Source organism: Megalobrama amblycephala, linkage group LG24 (assembly GCF_018812025.1).
Source record: "Megalobrama amblycephala isolate DHTTF-2021 linkage group LG24, ASM1881202v1, whole genome shotgun sequence".
NCBI classification, from domain to species: Eukaryota; Metazoa; Chordata; class Actinopteri; order Cypriniformes; family Xenocyprididae; genus Megalobrama; species Megalobrama amblycephala.
Window position 1 is genome coordinate 21,565,231 of NC_063067.1, and position 21,976 is coordinate 21,587,206.

The window sequence follows — 21,976 nt, forward strand, 5'->3', positions numbered from 1 at the left end:
TTCAGAGAACTTGTTTTATTTTAAAAATACATTTTAAATCACTCAAAAATGTAAAAAAATAATCCACAGGTTCATATTTAAAGTGGACAGCTAAAGCAGTGTTACAGATGTGTTTTATCACTGTTTATTTGTCATAAACAGTAAAAACAGTACAAAACTTTTTCTTTGAACGAATACCTTTGACCTACACAGAACAAATAGAACGTTTGAACAGATAGTAGAAAGCCGTAATGAAAGAAATATAAATATTACAATAATAATAATCAATAATAATAATAAAAAACCTTACATTTAACACTTAAATAGAAAAAAGAATATATTTACATTTGGTATGTATTTAAAAATATCCATATACAAACAAAGACCACAAACTAAACTAAATGAAAAAACTCCCAAATGCTACCTTTGAAAAAATGGAGTACTTTCCTTATATTCATATGTACATAAATGCATCACACTTGTTCGTACCGAATACATGCAGCAGTGTGAAACCATCACCACAGAATTAAAGGATATTACATGTGCAAAATGTGTCATAGAGTCATTGAATAAACAAACTGTGAATATCCTGATACTCGGGCATGCCGGCCCCTGGTAAAGACATGCCCATTGTGCATGTGTGGCTTTGATTAGTCTGCTATGTGTGCAAGTCCGGACGGGCATAAGCTCATTGTTCTCTTTTATGACCATCTCTGCTGTGTTGTCATAGCGCCCAGGCCATGAGCTCCAAAGTAAGCCTGTGTCCGGTGTGGTGAAGTTCCAGGCAGGGCCTGAATCATCCTATTATCCGGATCAAACTCCCATATGTTATCATAGTCCATTTCCTGGTCATCTGGCTCCACTGGTTGAAGGTAAGAGTCATCTGTGAGAAGAAAAACATTAATTAGTTGTTGTTTTTTTTTCGAAAGCTTAAAATATTTTAATGAATACCATTTCTACTAAGTGTTACAGAGTTCCCCAGAATTTTGAATAGTGGATTTGTACTTTTTTTTTTAATAATTCACAATAGATTTTTTCAATTTATATACATTGCACTTACAAACTGCAATTTTTAGCCAATAAAATAATTTAGAACTGAGTATCAGCATACCTAGAAAAGCACCAATTCACTATAAAAGTATCTAAGATTTTTTCATTAATTTTTTGAATTTCCATGCTTGTATATCACAACTTTAAAGTTAGCATGAAACAGAAGTTACAATAGTCTTTTCTTCTCTATTGTGACACATATCCAAGTGAAATAGCTTGAACAAGAAAAAATGTAGGTTCGTCGGGAATTGATTGAATCATTGTGGACCTTGCTGTGATTTCATATCATGTGAGTTTGCACCAGTTTGCGTCATGATGACTAAATTCCCTGATATTTCCATGTCTTCTATCACTGAACTGAACAATTGTCTTCTAATACTGAGATTCAATATGTAATATTCAAAGATGCCAAGGTTTAGAAGTCAGTAAACTGAGCCACTGAAATACTTCATGCCCTAATTTAAGATCTAACGTGTCGTTTGTTGTGTTCTTTTCGCAGAGAGGCTCTGAGATGTCTTGTAAGATCTCCCACTTGTGAGCTTTAAATCATCCTCGGTGGTAATTCTGTCCTTTAACTGGTCTTTCCTTCATGTGCCACCTGCAGTGCTGTCATTTAAAATACCTTGGACCTGAGCCATTTTACACACACACACACACACACACACACACACACACACACACACACACACACACACACACACAACCCTTCATCTGCACTCTTGTTTCCACTGCCATGTCCTGCCTGGGCCACCACGCCCCATCAAACAGTGTGTGTGTGTGTGTGTGTGTGCTGGAAAAGTCATTCTGAAACCATCCTAACTGTGCCGTGAGAGTCTGGTTTATGCACGTGTCACCATGGATTATTTCCTCCCTATGGTGTTGTGTTTAAACATGACAAGTGAGAGTTTATATGGTGTGGCCTAATTAGAAAACGAAACAATTCAATGAAACAAAATCGATTTTGATTATTTTAACCTGCCTATAAAACATATTTACGATCTAAGTCAACATTTCACACTCTAAACAAAACTTGTTGTCACAAAACTGGTCATGCATGTTGCTGTGCATATCTCGCCTATCTAGTTCCGTATATACGTCCGTGAAACATAACCATCAGTGTGTCTTTGTGATACTGTAACTGCCTGCTAAGTTTTGCATGCCAAAAATTCTTACCTGGTGAGTAACCAAAAGATATCTGCTGCGCCTCCATGACAGTGTGACCTGAGAAACCTCTCTGTAAAAGACAGTAGAATAAGAGATCATTTTTTTCATACCCATAATTTTTTCATGCTGCTTTTTATTATTATTATTCAAAAGTTTGAGGTCAGATTTTTTGGGAAGTAAATTAATAATTTTATTCAGAAAAGGACACAAAATTGGCAAAGTGATACTAAAGACATTTATAATGTTACAAAAGATTTCTATTTCAAATAAATGCTGTTTTTTTTAACTTTCTACCATAATTATCAAAGAATCCTGAAAAACTGAATCAGTTTCCACACAAATATTAAGTAGCCCAACTGTTTTCAACATTGATAATAATGAGAAATGTTTTGTGGGCACCAATTCAGCATATTAGAATAATATTTAAAGTGACTTCATGTGCCATTGAAGACTGGAGTCAAAGGAATAAATTATATTTCAATATATTAAAGGGTTAGTTCACCCAAAAATCCGATGCCTCAGTGGGGCCTCCATTGATAGCAAGATAATTAACACTTTCAGATGCCCAGAAAGGTACTAAAGACAAATTTAAAACAGTTCATGTGACTACAGTGGTTCAACCTTAATGTTATGAAGCGATGAGAATACTTTTTGTGCCGCAAAAAAACAAAATACGACTTTATTCCACAATATCTTGTGATGGGCGATTTCAAAACACTGCTTCATGAAGATTTGAAGCTTTACGAATCTTTTGTTTCGAATCAGTGAGTGCGTATCAAACTGCTAAAGCCACATGAACCATTGAAATTTCGAAACGTTTCGAAAAATTATAACGTAACAAAGCCTTGTTTAATCAAAATCACGTGACTTTGGCTGTTTCATACACACTCCGAACCACTGACTCAAAACAAATCTATGCAGGAGTCATATACCTTTGGATTTCATCAAAAAATATCTTAACTAGCTGTCAGTGGAGGCCTCACTGAGCCATTGGATTTCATCAAAAATATCTTAATTTGTGGTCTGAAGATGAACGAAGGTCTTAAGGGTGTGGAACGACATGAGGGTGAGTAATTAACAACAGAATTTTCATTTTTGGGTGAACTATCACTTTAAGTGGAAAAATTTTAAATTGTAATAATATTTCACAATATTACTGGTTTTACTATATTTTGTCTTGTTAAGCATAAATGACTTGTTTTAAAAACTATTATTGTCCCATTACCTGAGAGATGTGGTTGTGTTGTGGCTGTCTGTTTGGAGCAGGCAGTATCTTCAGTCTGGAAACGGCCTGGGCTCGCAGCTCATCAGACCACTGGCTGCTGACCACCTCGGGCTCCTGGGCCTGGCCATGTCTGTTTTTCCGCCCAAGAGGAGGAGTGCACAGCCGGAAGGAGGGAGGTAGGAGAGGAGGGTACGACTGCTCTATGGAGCCCCGAGAAGAGTGCTGTAAAGCAGACAAACATGCACTTTATGAGATTTGCCTTCACTCAAGAAGATAGCATAGTGATCCAGTCAGCTGATTAAAGGATTTAGACCTAAACCCGTGTTGAAAAAAAACCCAGACAAGTATAAACCTGTATTCCATGTAGAAATATTGTCTCAAATGTGCATGTTACGAAGGATAACAGTTTGTCTTGCTCGCTCAGCAGCCTTTTCCATTATGCATCTGAATGGATCAATTAGTAATGTAGGCTATGGGGACTTTCCATGGCTTTAACTCATCAAATCAGAGCCCCTGGGTGTTTGGTCACCGAAGGCAGCGGTGTCAAGTGAGAGAGCGGATCTGATATCCTGACCCACTTACCGACGCATGTGCAGAGCTCTCCTCCAGAGGGTACATACTGGGGGTGCTGGGGTCGTCATAAAGGGGCGAGAGAGGTTTGCGGTGGGAGACCAAATCCGAGTGGCGGTGAGGAACTAAGAACTGGTGTTTGACATTTGTCTGTGGCGTGCTCCAGCTGTTTGACTGAACAAAGACAGATGAAAAAGTTAGGCATGTTTTTGGGCATTCTCCAATTTTTTAAAGGGTTAGATCACCCAAAAATGAAAATTCTGTCATTAATAACTCCACACTCATGTCGTTCCACACTCATAAGACATCTTCGGAACACAAATTAAGATATTTTTGTTGAAATCCAAGCGGTATATGACTCTTCCATAGACAGCGATTTAACCACCACTTTTTCAAGATCCAGAAAGGTACTAAAGACATCGTTAAAATAGTCAATGTGACTACAGTGGTTCAACCTTAATTTTATGAAGTGACGAGAATACTTTTTGTGCACAAAAACAAAAATAACAACTTTATTCAACAAATCCATCTTTTTTGTTTTGATTTTGCACTCTTGTCACTTCTTAAAGTTAAGGTTTGAACCACTATAGTCACGTTGACTAGTTTAACGATGTACTTTTCTGGCCCTTGAATATGGTAATTACATTGCTTTCTCCTGGGAAACAGAAAGCTCCCGGATTTCATCAAAAAATATCTTAATTTGTGTTCATAAGATGAAAGGTCTTATGGGTGTGGAATAACCTGAGGGTGGGTAATTAATGACATAATTTTCATTTTTGGGTGAACTAACCCTTTAAGTGAACTGTGAAGTGAAATTATAAGCAAATCATTCAAATAGTAATTTGCTATGCAAATATCAATGATCTTTAAAGAACAAAAAATAGAACTAAGCATTAAGCTGGGCAACTGGTAAGGCATATTCTGTTACCTTGACTAGTGGTGCCTTCTCGATTCGTTGAACAGGGCCGTTGCAGTGCACAGAACTGTATGGCATGTTGTAAACTGGTGACATGGGCCCTTCAGAGGCGAGATAGGATGACTGTGGCGGGGAGGAGTAGTGGAGAGAAATGGGGTGGTGGTCCGTGGTGGGTCTGACACGAGAGGAGAAGCTGCTGCTCCTGCTGCCCAGGTGAGCCGAGTACTGTGTGTCTGAGGAGGTCGGCCTGCTGGAAAGGAACTGTAACAACACAAAACACAAAAACTGATTAACTGCACTGTATTCACACCAGATTACCACAAACTTTACACAAACAAAAAAATTATAAAAAATAGAAATGTTGCCTTGGCAACTAACTGAAATAAAATACGTTTAAAATGTCGTAACACCATGTAATATTGTGGCTGAACATCAATACATGCAAGTCATGAAGGATTAAATCTCAAATATGAACATTTTGGCCTGGTTTTACAAACAGGGCTTAGATTAAGCCAGGATTAGGCCTTAGTTCAATTAAGATAATTAAGTAGCTTTTATAAAAACATTACTGGTGTGCATCTTGAGACAAAACAATGGCATTGACATATTTTAAGATATCGTTAGCCTCATAGCATAATTGCCCAGATCATATTTCAAAGGCAGATATCACAATTTGGCCAAAAAATGGCTTAGGCAATTATGCTATGAGGCTAACGATATGTCAGGGCAAGTTACTTTCAGTTAATACAGCACAAACATGCATTTTAGTCCGGGACTAGGCTTTAACCTTGTCTGTGAAAATGGGGCTTTAAGAGTTTTTGGAAAATTGGAATAAATAGAATAAAGAATGTAATATGGATACGTTTTGAGGTTACTAGGTAAATTAGTGTTCAGTACTACTAATCCCCAGAGTCTTGTAGGTGGGAACACAACGGAAATTGATTGCACACAAGTTAATTATTAACAGTTCCACTGAAACACTGCTGATCTTTTTTCACAACCACATGTGCTGCTCCTCCAAAATAAACACGCAAGACAAGTCATTCTGATGAATAATGCCCCATATATTAAATCTGTAGATAACCCTGCCTAACCCAATTTCACACCAGATATGAAATCAAACTGTAAAATACTAAGAACAATTCACCTAGGAAAACGTGTTCCCTATAACACATTGCAGCTGGACAAATATCATGTTCACAGCTTGATGTTAATAGGTTTGAGCTGGTGAGATAGACACTTACGCAGAGAGGCTCAGCGTAACCGGGGGACACAAGGTTGTCATCGGCACTAGGCAGCTGGAGCTCATGGGATCTGCGTTTGTCCTGAGACTGCCTTAATGGGTCAGTAACTCCGTGGCTGCTGCTGCTCCACCTGTCAAACTCCAGAGCCTGAGAATAACAGAGAAAGTGAATATCTCGCAGCATTTACAGGCAATATCTAAGATATTCAACACCATGTCCAAGATGGAAGCAACCGCTCACCTGTTTCTGTGTTGGAGTGTAAATGATGTCATACACAGGGGGAGGAGGGCTGAGGATGGGGACGTCAGCACTTTTAAAAAACTGGATCCAGTCATGGAACGCACTCTTGTTCAGACAGGACACGATGATGGGGTTTATCAGCTTCCCTGGTAACGAAAGCCACAAGCGTTAGAGTCAGATATGCATCAGATTCTGTGCAGAAAGTGGGCACAGCATGATAGGAAAACAATCATAGTTTACACTCATCTTTATGGCACTTATCAGATCTGTGCCAAGGACAATAACATCCGGCAATTGAAGACTTGAGTTATAACTCACCCTCGATCATAAACGTGTTAGGCTTGATGTCCTGGCAGGGAGTTGTAACTGTGATCATGTTGAGAGGAAGTTTGCCCTGCAATTGCAAATACATGCAAGATTATTATCAGAGTGCATCATTAAATTATTTATGCAGAGTTGCTGATGTATTCATTTGTGCAAATGAAATTATTTTGAGATACCTTGTAAAAGAGGCCATCACTCTCTTCTGACAGAATTATGAGATAGTTGGGGTACAGCACCAGCAGACGGTCATACTGCTCCTGTGTGCCAAACAGAGAAATTGAATCACATTTATCATTACTTTTACCCTACAGCTCAACAGACAAGAATCTAATATTAACTTATTTTAGACACATTATTGCAAATACATTTCTATTTTTGCTCCACCAACAAAAATATTGCCATAGCCTGTTGTGCCGCTCTACACACAGTACTTGTGTTTCTTTAATTCCTAAATGAATCTGTGTTTTTAAACGAATCGGTTGAAAGAATGATTCATTGACTCAGTCATTAACTTGATTCATTCCAGTTGTTTCGAATCGATTCATTGTCAAAGCTTTTCGAAACTGTGAATCAATTGAACCATTTGCTTTGCAAAACGATTCACTGTTTAGAAGCGCTTTAAAAACCCGCACTCTCGCGACAACTGTTGGTCAAAACGCTGTAAATGCGACGTGAAACGAGGCCAAACGTTCAGTTTTTTTGCTTCCGTATTTTTTTTATATATATTGCCAATGTAACATAACAAAAATATAAATAAATTGAAACAGTTTGGAAACCAGCGTCGAAACAGAATGACATAACCCGCCGAGTTTGCTGAAATCACGTGACTGTGTACGCAGCTCGCCAAAACGGACAACAAAAAAAGTAAAAATCCCAATGCTGTTGGGTGTTGTATATTAACAATTATTTGACCATCACTTTGCACAGTATTGTGTAAAGCACTGGTTAGGTCTTGCACCAACCACGAGTGTGTGTTTTAGCTCGGCTCCTCGGGGTGTGTTCAAAGACAGCTGTTGGGTGAGTCAAGTCAAGCGCGTGAGGCAAGCAACTGGTTTACACACCCTTTTCACAAGCAAATCCTCTCCGCTCTCACAGTACACTTAAGAAGGACTATCAGTTGCTCACCCTCCCTTGCTGTCCGGGAAAAGGTTTAGATATTTGGCCACACGTACACCGGATATTTGGTTACACGCTACAGTCCGGTAGTATGAACTAGCGTGCCCGTGTGTTTGTATGCAGTCTGTTCAAGGAGACCTGCTGATACCAGGCAGACTTTGAGTAATGAGGGTGGTGTGAATGTGAACATACTCTGAGTGTAAACTAAGCCTGCTTTGCTCCTCTCAAGAAAGCATGGAAGTGAATTTAGCTAAGACTTAACAATTAATTTAAAGACTTATCAGAGATAAGATGGCATTCTGCACGGATGAATGCAGAAAGGGGGCCTGGCATTTTACTGTAATTTTATTTTACTGTAATTTTAGATCATTAGACAATACATTTCTGAATAAATTTTGTTGTTATTATCATTTTATTGTTTTTATGCCATTATATGCACGCAAATATATTTATATATATATGTTTATTTTCATCTTTTTAGGTTATATAAATAATCGATCCTGGAGAGCTCTTACCTGACATGGCATGTGTTGCAGCCTGACTTTCGTGACGTAAGTGATGGGCCCTAGACTCTCTCGTTGCGAGCCCTCCCACTCATAGATAGGCTCTTTACTGATGGAGTTCCTCAACTCCTCCTTTCCCACTGTGGTTTCTTCTGAGCACTGTACCTTTGGAGGCAATATTGGCTTTAAATCAATGTTCAAAAGAAACAACAGGCATGAGATAGAGTGTCATCAGTATTGGGAATCTTAAAGAAATCCATTGCTTGCTCAATTGCATGTCTCTGCTAATTATGGGATGCAGATGTTTTTCTCAGTGACTTCACTTGACGCAATAGCGTGTGTCAGAACAGAAAATAAAACATGTCTTCAAATCCAGTCAAGGTGACCACAAAAGAAACCACTCCTTTATGAAATCCCAGTGGATAATGATCAACATTAGTCACTCTTTTTTTACATGTTCATTGTTGTTACTTTGATAGCATCCAGCAAATACAGTAATTCTGATACCATACCTTAATTCTTGTATATTCCTCCGGTTCGATTGCATTGCCGCCATTGGCCTCAATTTGTTCTTTCAAAAGCCCAAACCAGTTGTTCATCTCCTCCTCTGTCGAGCAGTACACGATGATAGGGTTCAGGCTGACCCCTACAAAGGTCAAAGACAAGGGGTCAGAGGTTAGATCAGATGACTGACCAACAGCCATCTGGATCTCTTTAAGAGCCCGCAACAGGTTGCTGAATATTTTGGTGAATCTCTTGTTTTTAAGTATAGATGCATTTGTCTGGATACCGTTGCTCTGCTTCATGTCAAAATGTCAATTTTGACACTTCTGACCCTGAGAGCAAACAATCTGTTTCAAGAGCTCTTGTCATTACAACATGCCATGCATTTGCAGTAAACCAGTTGTACCTTCTTGACAACAGCTATTCTGAAAGAATGGTCCATTTTATCTGACCTGCATTCCAGCCTTTATCAGTGCAGATATCAGCAACTCTGACCTGCCCTGTACAGTCATTTCCAGTAAAGTGTGAAGGCATGTGCAAGACATCATTTTTTCCCCCTGAATACATAGACTTTCAGTCAGGACTGAAAATTCTGTGATGTGCCTGAGAGATTCCCAAATCTCACTCCCAGCAATTTAAGACATCATCTTTTTCCAATCTAAAATAGTGAGTCCAAATCAGGAGATTTATTTAGTAATTTAGAGAATGGGACTTAACAGCACATAACGGTTAAGCTTTCATTCTTTTTCATTCAATCACGGCCACATTGACTCATCTTCCGAGAACATTAGGCATAGATTAAAGCATTTTGCTCAGGGTGATAAAGCAATAAAGTCAATGTTTTCCTATGTGGTAAATTCTCATAAATATTTTATAAGCAAACTTGTGTGTTCAGGTCCAGAGCCCTGGAATGTGAAGTACTTTAACTGTGACGGAGAGGTGAAGAGGGAAAGGGCCTTCGTAGCTCCGCAGCTGAGCGAGTTCAGGCGCACCTGTCGTATAAAAAGGGGGGCCTTGAAGGACAATTTATCTCTCTTCTGACTAGTGGCAAATGGAGGAGGGTTCAGTTAGTCTTAGTGCTTTTGAACCTCTGGAATGTCCGAACATGGGAAGTGGTTTTGGGCCTACGTAGTGTGGCTTTACGACGAACGCCTCAACAATCTTTTGTTTTCTGGTTAGTTGAGAGTCACAGATTCCACCCTCAAATAACACTGAGAACAACAGGGATTGGAAAAAAATCCTGTAGGATTGTAGTAGTACAAATCTTTATATGTATGTAACTGTCTTTTCCCCGTTGCTTTATCTTGTGTTTCTTGTCTACTTTTTCCTGGTTGTTCAGCCCTGGATTATCAAGCACACTCACCGTTTATCTGGAATGCAAATTCCTGCAGATCACCAAAGCTGTTCCTGTTCTGCACCTTGCAAATCGTGAGCTCTTTAAGAGGAAGTGTTCCCTGTATAACAAAAATAAATGAAAGTTTAGTTGCCTGCCTTTGTAGTGATTTAAATGAACATTTTTATATACAGAGCCATTAAAAAAATCGACATTGAAAAACTGAGATTCAAAATTATTTTTATATTTATTTATTATTTAAACAACATCAATAGATTTTGCTTTGATTATTTTTTATAGTATATTTTTGTAATATCTAGGCCCGGTTTCACAGACAGGGTTTAGACTAAACCGGGATTAAGCCTTAGTTCAGTTAGGGCATTTAAGTAGCTTTTATTAATGTGCCCTATGAAAATATTACTGGTGTGCATCTTGAGATAAAACAATGGCACTGACATATTTTAAGAGATTAAGTTAAATTTCAGTTTTCAGTTAAAACAGCTCAAACATGCATTTTAGTCTGGGACTAGGCTTAAGCCTTGTCTGTGAAACCGGGGGATAATACACTCTGTAAAAATGCTGGGTTAAAAACAAGCCAAATTGGGTTGAAAATGGACAAACCCAGCAACTGGGGTTGTTTTAACCCAGTGGTTGGGTTAAATGTTCGTCCAACCTGCTGGGTAGTTTTTATTTAACTCAACTATTGTTTAAAAAATTACTGTATTGCTTGCTTAAAATGAACCCAAAGTATGTTGGAAATTAACATTTATTAAAATGTTTAATGAATAATGATTAAACAATAAACATTTATTACATTTCTTATTAATGAATATTCATCTTTTAATTATTATTGTTGCCTCTAGTAATTATGTGTCTGATTTTTAATTTCTAACCTATTTTGGGTTCATTTTAAGCCAGCCATATAGTCATTTTTAAACAATAGTTGGGTTAAATAAGACTGCATTTAGCCCAACCGCTGGGTTTGTCCATTTTCAACCCAACTTGGGTTGTTTTTAACCCAGCATTTTTTAGAGTGTAACTTTAACTAAACCTGGGAATGAATTGAATGTTTTAAGATTTTTAAAAACAAAGAAATGTTATGAAATTTATAATATTTTAGATGTCTGTCACTGACACATTCAGTATTGCACAACGCTTCTTCGTTGATAATAAACATTTATTACCAGGCCGCCTCCCAGTGACTCAGGTTAATGAATACAGACATAATAAAACCTGATTAATGCAGGTGACACTAGAAAAGAGACTTTTATGATTGAATAAAATTTTTGGCATTTTTGGCATGGAGAGGTGACACATTTTACATCATCATAAAGCCCAGAAATCCTGTAATTTCCGTCTTCGTTACCACATGACTTAAACGATGGTTCGTGCCAAAGGTGATGACACAAGCATGGCCATTTATGGAGCTGCTTTACATTTCGGCCCGTGGTATGCATTGTTTATTGTGTGTAACAGAATGAGTAGGTGCATCTTTTACCTGGTATGTGAGTCCAGTTGTATTGTTGGAGACAAAATGGAGATGGGTTTGGAACAGGTCCAGGTAGCAGTCATGCACATCCTAAAAGAACAGACACATTCCATCAGCTCAGGATCAACACAATCAGAGGGATCATTCTGGGTAATGCTGCATTATAGGCTTGAATTCAACAACATTAGAGGATTAAATGATTTTTTTTTAATCTTAGCCTGAATAGCAAGATTTTCACATTGAAGGCAAACTCAAAACAAGATGCGGCATTTCACCCAGAGACAGAGCATTAATATGTGCTAAGTTAAATGTAGCAATCGTATTCACAATCTCTGGAATGAATGGTTAAATACTCCTGTGTAAATCAAGTCTCTTTGTGAATACTTTCCAAGAAGTGTTTGTTTGCACTAAAGACTAGTTAAAGCCACTGACATTGATTTATCATGGACAGCTCATTTCCTTTCTTCTGATCTAGGCCTGTACTTTACCACGTTACAGAATATGCCATTATCACAAATACTGTTAGGTAACATTTCCTTTCAACTGTAATTTCACTCTACAGTATGTTCCCCAATTGACCTCACCCTGTGTTGGGTTATTTTTCTTTCCTTCACATTCACACTCTTTTTTTTCCCAGTATGACTACATGTTATCAAACCAAAGAGATTCCCACGCTACAGAGCCAATGTGTAATATATCAGTGGTTTGATCAGTGCGCTCTGCCCAGATAATCTCTGCAACTCTAAGATGTTTCACAACACCTCACATCCCTGCGTGTTCCGACATGGCCTAAACTCCCCAAACTGAGTTGCATCAATTAATCAGCAAATGCGTGTACGTCATTCCCACAGCGCTTCATACAACCACAATGTGACATCTTGTATCTTCCACCTGTTTGTTGTGTGTTAGCTCATTGAGAGTGAGTAAGTGACTGTCATGTGTGCTTAGACCACCTTAATCATCATATGAAAGTCTGTTTTGAGTAGTTTATTGAATGATTATTCTTGGCAACAGTGTGTTTGTGTGGAGTTTGATTGGATATGGAGTTTTGGGTGCGAGTTGGTGTGTCTTACCTGGCAGTGCAGGAAGCGGAAGCGGACTTTGGAGCTGTGGATCATTCTGCCATAGTTCTTCACATTAATGCTGCTCTTCTTCCATCCACTAGCTGGGTCGTAGGGGAACGGAGGGTCCCATTTGATGTTCTCAATTGTCTGGAGATCTTTGGGGGACATTTCCTATGTCAACACAGTGATAAAAGTTAGTTATATGTGAAAGCCCAGCTAATAGGGAACGTGCTCACAGCTTTGGCTTACGTTCTGCAAAGGTTTTCTTAAAGTTACAAAAAAAAAAAACATTCTTGCAGTAATATTAATAGAATGTTTTTACATTAACAGCTTGAAAAACATTAGTAAAATATTATTTGTACACGTTTACAATCTAAAAAAGTTATGACATTATTTCCAAATGTTTGGAAAGAACATTCAGAACTTCCAATTTTGAAAAACATTCTTTAACTTTCAAAAAGTTTTCAAAACTTAATGTAAAACATTCTTAGAATATAAACTTGTTTTCTGCTAATGTTTTTCAAAAAGGTAGCCTAATCAAAGAAAAACATCTGAAAAAAAAAATGACGTTTGTAAATGTTCAGAAAATGTTTGGAAATAACTTTTTTATAACTGAATCGGAATGTTAGGAAAATGTTCTTAGAACATAAACTTGTTTTCTGGTAACATTCTGCTAATGTTTTTCAAAAAGTTAGCCTAATCACAGAAAAACTTTCTTAAAACAAAAAAAATTGATGTTTGAATCGTTGTTTGGAAAATGTTTGGAAATAACGTTTTTATAACTGAATCGAATGTTCTTAGAACATAAACTTGTTTTCTGGTAACATTCTGCTTACATTTTTAAAACATTAGTAAGACCAAAGAAAAACTTTTTAAAAACATAAATTGGCATTTTGAATGTTCAAATAGCTTTGAGAAATAACGTTTTCATAACTTAATCGGAATGTTAGGAAAACATTAGCTGAGAAATTCCTCACCTTTCTTGGGGTGACGGTGCAGAGAATGTTGATGATGCTATTGGACTTCTCCTGTCCCTCCTGTGGGTACTTTTTCCGGAACAAACGGCTGCTGCTCAGAAAACAAGAGACCCTAGTTAGTCAAGCATGGGGTTGTGGGATAAGAAAAGATAGACGTGACCCCACATAGGGGTTATCTTGACTCAGGATGAGCAGTTAATCACACTGAGTCCGAGTCAAGCTGTCTGCATAGATTCTGGTGCTCAGTGTCCCACACAAAAGATTACATCACCATTACAGATGTCTATTCTTCCTTAGCTTGCACTAGTCAACATATCAGTTTTACATCTCTGTCTGCACCATTTAAAGAGAAAAAACAATAAAGCTTATGTTACAAGCCACAATGCCCTGCTCATGAAATGCCTTTTGTTGCCCATGACCCCCATTTATAATCATTAGTGTCAGATCTGTATAATGAACTTCTTCCTGCCCCACGATAAGCTAAGGAAGTCGGTGTCAGCGAGGAAGTCGTCCTCAGTGAGAGAGATGTCCTCAGTGACTCCCGTGTTTTTCTTTTCTCTCTTTGTCAATCTGTCTCTGCTTTGAATGCAATTAGCATAACAACACTGGGCTCATTCATGCAGACAATAATGGGAAGTATCGGTGATTTACTAGGGCTCAGTGATGGACGTGTTTGGCATCCGGAGAATTCATTCGGGAGAAGAATGCAGGTTGTAGGCTGTACAGAGAACATGCTCGTAAAAGTGATCAAAGTTTGACAGCGACAACTTTGCAACTGTGTGTAAGAGGCACACATAAGTTACCTGGCTGCCTTAAAATTTTGAGTTCATTGAAATTAAAAATTTGAGTTAATACAATGAAGGCAGTTGGTTTAATCAACAGAAACTCAAAATATTATGTTATCTGAACTACATTAATTTGACAAAAGAAAAAATGTTAAAAATCATAATTGTTTTCATTAAAAAATACAATCATTCATTGGACTTATTTTGAATTAAATCTGATAGGGGTCCTGGGTTTTAAAGGGGCCATGTCCCGCTACACTGAACTCTGATCTGATATGTTCGCAGTAAAAATACAAAGGCTTTTTTATGGTCTAGGACTCTGAACCCTAACTGAACCTACTAACTTACATTCAGAGCACATGCAAACCAGACACAACAGACAAACACTCTGATTTAAAGTAGACCGACTGCCTATTTTGCTGACTGATAGTCAGAAGAGTTGTCAAAGTCGAACAGCAGTAAATTATACGGATCACTGTCACTAGCAGTGCAAGTACAATAGTATTACTTTCTGTGCAGGATAAACCCAATTCTCTTAAAAACCCACGAAACCTGAGAACTCTTCCCTGCCCTGAAGGCAACTCTGGCAACAGAAATAGATCTAACTTCATTACACTAGTGAATTCTATTAGCAGATGAGTGTATCAGTCGGTGTGAAGCGAGATCCTGACACTGAGCTAATGAGATTTACAGACAGCATCATTACACCGCTAAATTCAAATTGCCAATCCGTCTTCATCTCATCATTGTTCTACAAAAGGCCTATACTACAAAAATATTTTTGTGTATTTTTGTCTTAATTTTTACTTCTTTTAAATATAAATATATAAAAAATATATTAGTAATAATAATAATCATATAAAATATAGTTAGTCAAATGGGTAAGATAAACTTAATTCAAAATATATGCTCTGAAAAAAAATCTTTCACATTAATATCTTGCTTTTCAAGTGAATTTATCTTGTTTTAAAGACATTTTTACTACAAAAATAGTGATTACCAAAAATATTTTCGAGCAGTAATATTATTTATTTTCCAAACTCCTGCAACTCCTGGCATTTCAATCCGATATCAAACTGAGCATGAAATCACAGTACACATCAGAACATTGACTTCCCTCTAGTTTGCATGACTTGCCTTCATACTTTCAAAACATCATAGTTTTAAGGTAGTTTCTCATGGTTCTTACCTGTTCCTCCGTATGAAACTCTTGCTGGAGAACCTGAAGTTGTGCTGGGGAACGCATGACATACTACTCCCCATGTTGATCCTGGGATAGTGTGTGTATCTCCTCGATGAGAGAGAGAGCTGGTGTATCTGTCTGCAAGACTAATAATTCAGTGATCCCTGTTGTAATCCAACCTCCCTGGAGTGAGTGAGTGTCTGTTCACCGGAGAGACGAGACTGATACTGAAGCAGCAGACAGGCGAGAGGGGAACGTATGAGAGAGGGAGTGTGTCAGTGGGTGGAGATAAAGTGAGGTGTGTGTGGGCAAAGGGGAGGGAGACGAGGATGGAGGACCGGAGCAATGAAGTTCACACCTTCTGCGTGAGATCCCCTCACTAAATAAAGCCGAAATGACAAAGGGGAACGTGTAGTTTTTCACACCTTATAGTGGGCAAATGGCACTGATTTGAATGTTTGAACACTCTGATGAAAGAGTATTAAAGTCTGAATGGAGCCTGCTGGTGTCACTTAAGAGGTCATGGCAAACATGTCTGGACATGGCCATGCTTTGAATACCACAGGCTGATTATATTATTCAGCCACCTAAATAATTAATATACTTAAGATGTCTGTAAATTAATGTCTGTGTAATTAAAAAGAACACAGAAAAAAAGAGACAATCACAAACATGGTATATTTATTATTTTATTGAATATTTTCTTGTATTTTTGTGTTCATTAATAAGATTTTACTTTAATAGCAGTATTTTTATAATAATATCAATAATAATAATAGCATATTAAAATTTTGTGAGGTAAAAACAGTTTGACAAAGGGGTAAAAAAATAAACTTTTCAGTCTTGTTTTAAAGATGTTTCAACACAAATATGGTGTATTCATTTACTTGATTGTTTTATTGTATTTTTAGTTTTTGTGTTTATTATTCATTTGACTTTATATGAATTATTATTGGCAGTATTTTATTTTATTTACTATTTACTTTCCCAGTTTTGTTAGGCATTGGCTGATAAAGGAGTTACAAATATTATTTATTTATATCAGCATCAAAATCTTACGGAAGAGGATTAGGGCCAAGCAATAATAAAAAAATAAAACCATCTCGAGATTAAAGTTGTTAAATTTCGAGAAAAAAATCATTAAATTTCGAGAAAAAAGTCGTAGTAAAATGTTGAGAATAAACTCGTTAAATTACGAGAAAAAACTTGTTAAATTTCAATAAAAAAGTCGAGATAAAATGTTGAGAATAAATTCATTAAATTATGAGAAAAAAGTCATTAAATTACAAGAAAAAAGTCGAGATAAAATGTTGAGAATAAATTCATTAAAGTATGAGAAAAAAGTCGTTAAATTACGAATTTGTTCTCATAATTTAACAACTTTTTTCTTGTAATTTAACAACTTTTTTCTCGTAATTTAATGACTTTATTCTCAACATTTTATCTCGACTTTTTTCTCGAAACTGAACGAGTTTATTCTCAAGATTTTATCTCAACTTTTTTCTCAAAACTTAACGAGTTTATTCTCAACATTTTATCTCGACTTTTTTCTCGAAACTTAACGAGTTTATTCTCAACATTTTATCTCGACTTTTTTCTCGAAACTTAACGAGTTTATTCTCAAAATTTTATCTAGACTTTTTTCTCGTAATTTAACGAGTTTATTCTCAACATTTTATCTCGACTTTTTTCTCGTAATTTAACGAGTTTATTCTCAACATTTTATCTCGACTTTTTTCTTGAAATTTAATGTTTTTTTTCTTGAAATTTAACAACTTTAATCTCGAGATGGTTTTATTTTTTTATTATCGCTTGGCCCTAAACCTCTTCCGTAAAATCTACAATCACTGCTTAAAATACTAAAATAATAATAATAAAAGTAATGCTATGTACAATTAAACTTCTTACAACATTACAAAACCAACTATATAAAACCTTCCACAAAAAATGTGATATAATTTAGGAACATTAATATGTACAGAGCATTTAAGGATCTATATTTCTGAGCAGGGAGCAGTATTACACTCATTTGTATTTGCTGTGAACCTGTCACTTGTGACTAGTTGTGTTTGCAAAGGTGTGAGATATGATCTAATCAAATTAAGGGAGCAACACTCCCTGTATGCAATCAAGAAAGCACAAGTGAATGTAATCTCGTCCTGGTGAGGGTTTGCATCCCTGATATCCCAGTCTTCCAGCTGTCAGACATGCAGATTGTCTCAAGAATATTACATTATAACAAATGCAATTACAAGTTCTAGCCTCCCTCTTTGTGTGTCTTAATGATGATTAGCTATTGTATGAGGGATTCTTTGTTTGAATGCATTCTCTGAATGGTTCTTCTGGTCTAATGACGTGTAAATGTATAGGTATGTAAACTCTATGCATTTCAGCTCTTACCATTTATGGTTTCATTTCCACAGCATATTTTCGAAACAAACCCTCAGAAATTACATTTCAGAGGTATTGTTAGTGTGGGCGGCTGCTTATCCAAACCAGCGAAACAAGGAAATGTAACTCAGGCCACGCTGGAGGCACTAAACTGCCACATTCCAACTATCACATTGCTAAATTTACTGAATTACGCTTCAGCTTGTTTATACTCTTATCAAGAAGTGTGATGGTGTTTATTGAGAAGTTCCTTGGTTCAGACTAATGATAGCTTAGGCAATAAAAAGCAAATCTGAAGAAGTATTGCCAAATATGAGCATAGCATTCCTGTTTTATTAACTCTCAAAGGTCCTCAATTTTTTTTTTATAATAATATGGCAAAGGCAGTTGGTGATAAAATAAATATATTCTTGAAAGAGCTCTTTCATTGTATCAGTATAGAGCTGTCATGGAAAAACAGTGATGATGTATTATTATTCCCCGTTCTCTCTCTCTGAGCGCAGAACTACACCATGAGTCACAAGCTGCTCACTGTGTATCAAACTCCTAAAGGAAATTACAGTGTTAGAAAAAATCAGGGAAACATCTGACAGAGTCTGGGAAAATCTCACTTCCAGTCATACGGGTTTCTGTCTGCTCCTGATGCAAAGTTTCGATTACTTGTTGGAATACAGGTCAGATCATCCCTCACATGCAGGTGTTAGGAAAAGGGTGAGATCAGGGATTTTCAATCTTTACAAACTCTGACTCAACTAAGAGACCCCCAAAATATTAATGAAATAAGATTTTCTTCCTTCCTACACTTAAAATAACTTTCATTAATAACAGTAAACAAAAAAATAAATAAATAAATAAATGAATACTTTCGTTCAGCAAGGATGCAATAAATTGATCAAAAGTGAAAAAGACTTTTACGTTTCCACAAGGATCACTTGACTATACAAAAATCAGTGTGTCGAATCTGCTGTTCGGAGCTCCAAAGTCACGTGATTTCAGCCGTTGGCAGTTTGACACGCGATCCGAATCATGATTCGATACACTGATTCATTATGCTCTGATGCTTCATGAAGCAGTGTTTTGAAATCGGCCATCACTAAATAAGTCGTTATTTTGTTTTTTTGTCGCTCCAAAAATATTCACGTCGCTTTATAATATTAATATTGAACCACTGTACTCACATGAACCGATTTAAATATGTTTTTAGTACCTTTATGGATCTTGAGAGAGGAAGTGTCCATTGCTCCCTATGGAGGCCTCACGGAGCCATCAGATTTCAACCAAAATATCTTAACTTGTGTTCTGAAGATTAACGAAGGTCTTAAGGGTGTGGAACAGCATGAGGGTAAGTAATAAATAACAGAATTTTCATTTTTGGGTGAACTAACCCTTTAATACTGTGAGAGATTTTTACAATTTAAAATAGCATATATATATATATATATATATATATATATATATATATAGTAGAAAATGAATAATTGGTGTCTAGTAACAACAACAGCATTCTATTGAAAATTGAAATATTCTGTAAAAACAGAAGGTTTATATTAGGCCATAGAAAATGTTTTTGAAAGTTGTCACAAAGGAGAAGGAAAGGATATGGAAGGAAGTGGAAATCAAGCCAAACACAACAGTGTATCTGACTGCCCACAACATTTTATGTGAGCAGCTCTTCTTCCGATCTTACTCAAAACAATGACTTGCTTCCTCATCTGAAAGAGATTTTCTGTTTGGATCCTGTGGGGCCAAATACTTAGCCTTTGAATGGACTGTTTTCCTACACAAATGGAGGAAAAATATGTAATTCTCAGACACCATTCACTTATGATTCATATCCCTAATAGTCATTTTGACCATACCCGCGTCTTATCTAATATGATAATATCTATAAATTCAAGTCACTATATGTAACAAAGATGTTTTTAAAATAAGTGTACAGGAAAAGTGAAAAAGATTCCAAAAATTACAAGACAAATCAGATTTTAGTTCCCTGTGTTCTTTCAAAGTCATAAATACTTCAGTCAGAATCGAGTCAGAATCTCACACACACGTATACCAGAGCTGTGCATTGAGCAAGGCTATCGGCACGACCCTGTCTGGGAAGTCCCTCTGCAATGTTTTTTCAGACTCACCGGGTGCGTTAGGGGTGCTAAGTTCACACCTCTGGATGTTTTCAATGGACCATGTGTGCAAGAGAGAACCATGGGTGTCAGAGCTCTCACAATACAAAAAAACATGGTGTAAGAGGTGGAATAAACCAGGCTTTGAAGGGACACATCAAACAGGAGAAAGATTTTTTTTTGTAGAATACCTTTGTGGAATTCTTTTTTTAACTCGTTTAACAGAAATGACTGACGGAGATGTAAATGTCAGAGGTGGTGTAATTAGTCAAAGAAGACCTGAAAGAAATCATTCCTTTTTCCCTGGAATAAACGCAGGTGCTAAGTAATCCATTTCTAAAGGATTATTTTTTTATTTTTTTGGCAATCAATATATCAGTTCTAAGGAAGACTTTTATATACACTACTACGAAAGAGGATTAAAAAAACCCATCTCGAGACACGTTAAATTTCAAGAAAAAAGTTGAGATAAAATGTTGAGAATAAACTCGTTAAATTACGAGAAAAAAGTTGTTAAATTACGAGAACAAATTCGTTAAATTGTGAGAAAAATGTTGTTAAATTTCAAGAAAAAAGTCGAGATAAAATGTTGAGAATAAAGTCATTAAATTAATGAATTTATACTCGTAATTTAACAAATTTGTTCTCGTAATTTAACGACTTTTTTCTCTTAATTTAATGAGTTTATTCACAACATTTTATCTCCCACTTTTTTCTCGAAATTTAACGAGTTTGTTCTCGTAATGTAACGAATTTGTTCTCGTAATTTAACAACTTTTTTCTCGTAATTTAATGAGTTTATTCTCAACATTTTATTTCAACTTTTTTTCTCGAAATTTAACAACTTTAATCTCGAGATGGTATTATTTTTTTATTATTGCTTGGCCCTAATCCTCTTCCGTACACTACCATTCAAAAAATTTGGGTCAGTAATATATTTTTTTAAGGAAATTAATACTTTTATTTAACAGGGGTATATTAAATTATTCAAAAGTAAGAGTAAAGAAATTAATAATTTTTTACAAAAGATTTTTATTTCAAATAAATGTTCTTTTGAACTTATAACCATATTCATCAAAAGATTACTGGGAAAAAAAATCAGTTTCCACAAAAGCATTCCATTAAGCAGCTGTTTTCAACATTGATAATAATAGGAAAAGATTTTTGATAACAGTTGTGCTGATTAATATTTATTATTTTTTGAGGATTCTTTGAGCATTTATTTAAAATAGAAATCCTCTGTAACATTCTAAATCTTTACTGCCACTTTTGAACAATTTAATGCATTCTTAATAAATAAAAGTATTAATTTCTTTAAAAAAAAATAAACTTTTGAATGGAAGTGCAAGTGAACAGTCTTTTTATACATCTATCTATATCTAATATAATACAGAACTGCAAATGCATATTTATGAGCTTGGATTCTTGTTTCTGTTGACAGAGCTCAGGTGAATAAAGCTAGCTGAGGTTTGTTTATGGTGACTGGTTATTCACTGGACAGAGACGGGCCGTGTTGATGTCTCCTCTCTGCTATATAGCTATGCCTGCAGCTGCCTTTCCAGGCTGTAAACTCATCATAGGCCCTCATATCAGTACGCTGCAGGGCTTGAGACATGCGCAGTGGCATGCGACAGAGCCCCCCCAGCCCTTTACCCTCATTAACAGAGCTGCCTAACGACAGACGGCTACAAGGGGTAATATGCAAACAAACCGATGCTAAAATAACAGAGGACAATACTGCATAGTCCTGAAATGAATCTTCTCCTTAAAGCAAATGCTAACGTACGTCCTTCTCGGAT

The 21,976-nt window shown here is 36.4% G+C and overlaps 1 protein-coding gene and 1 long non-coding RNA gene across 2 annotated transcripts in view; one reads left to right on the plus strand and one right to left on the minus strand.

The window, feature by feature from the left end:
• plekhn1 (pleckstrin homology domain containing, family N member 1) lies at positions 1-15,921 on the minus strand. The gene is made up of 16 exons (XM_048177326.1): positions 15,673-15,921; positions 13,699-13,789; positions 12,731-12,892; positions 11,667-11,747; positions 10,199-10,289; positions 8,844-8,977; positions 8,344-8,496; positions 6,889-6,969; positions 6,707-6,782; positions 6,389-6,534; positions 6,149-6,295; positions 4,917-5,165; positions 4,001-4,162; positions 3,419-3,640; positions 2,203-2,263; positions 1-862 (listed from the first exon to the last, which is right to left on the minus strand). The coding sequence occupies exons 1-16, from the start codon at positions 15,744-15,746 to the stop codon at positions 681-683; spliced, it is 2,112 nt and encodes a 703-aa protein (XP_048033283.1). The 5' UTR covers positions 15,747-15,921; the 3' UTR covers positions 1-680.
• LOC125259599 overlaps positions 7,485-21,976 on the plus strand; it is a 23,191-nt gene continuing 8,699 nt past the window's right edge. The window contains exons 1-2 of the long non-coding RNA XR_007182858.1: positions 7,485-7,729; positions 8,310-8,379. This is a non-coding gene — a long non-coding RNA (uncharacterized LOC125259599). The remainder of the gene's footprint in view (positions 7,730-8,309; positions 8,380-21,976) is intronic.

Coding starts and splice junctions, on each gene's coding strand:
- plekhn1 (XM_048177326.1), bottom strand. CDS start 15,746: ATGGGGAGTAGTATGTCATGCGTTCCCCAGCACAACTTCAGGTTCTCC. Junction 3,641..4,000: donor AGAGCTCTGCACATGCGTCG/GTAAGTGGGTCA, acceptor TCTGCTTTACAG/CACTCTTCTCGGGGCTCCAT. Junction 2,264..3,418: donor AACACAACCACATCTCTCAG/GTAATGGGACAA, acceptor TGTCTTTTACAG/AGAGGTTTCTCAGGTCACAC.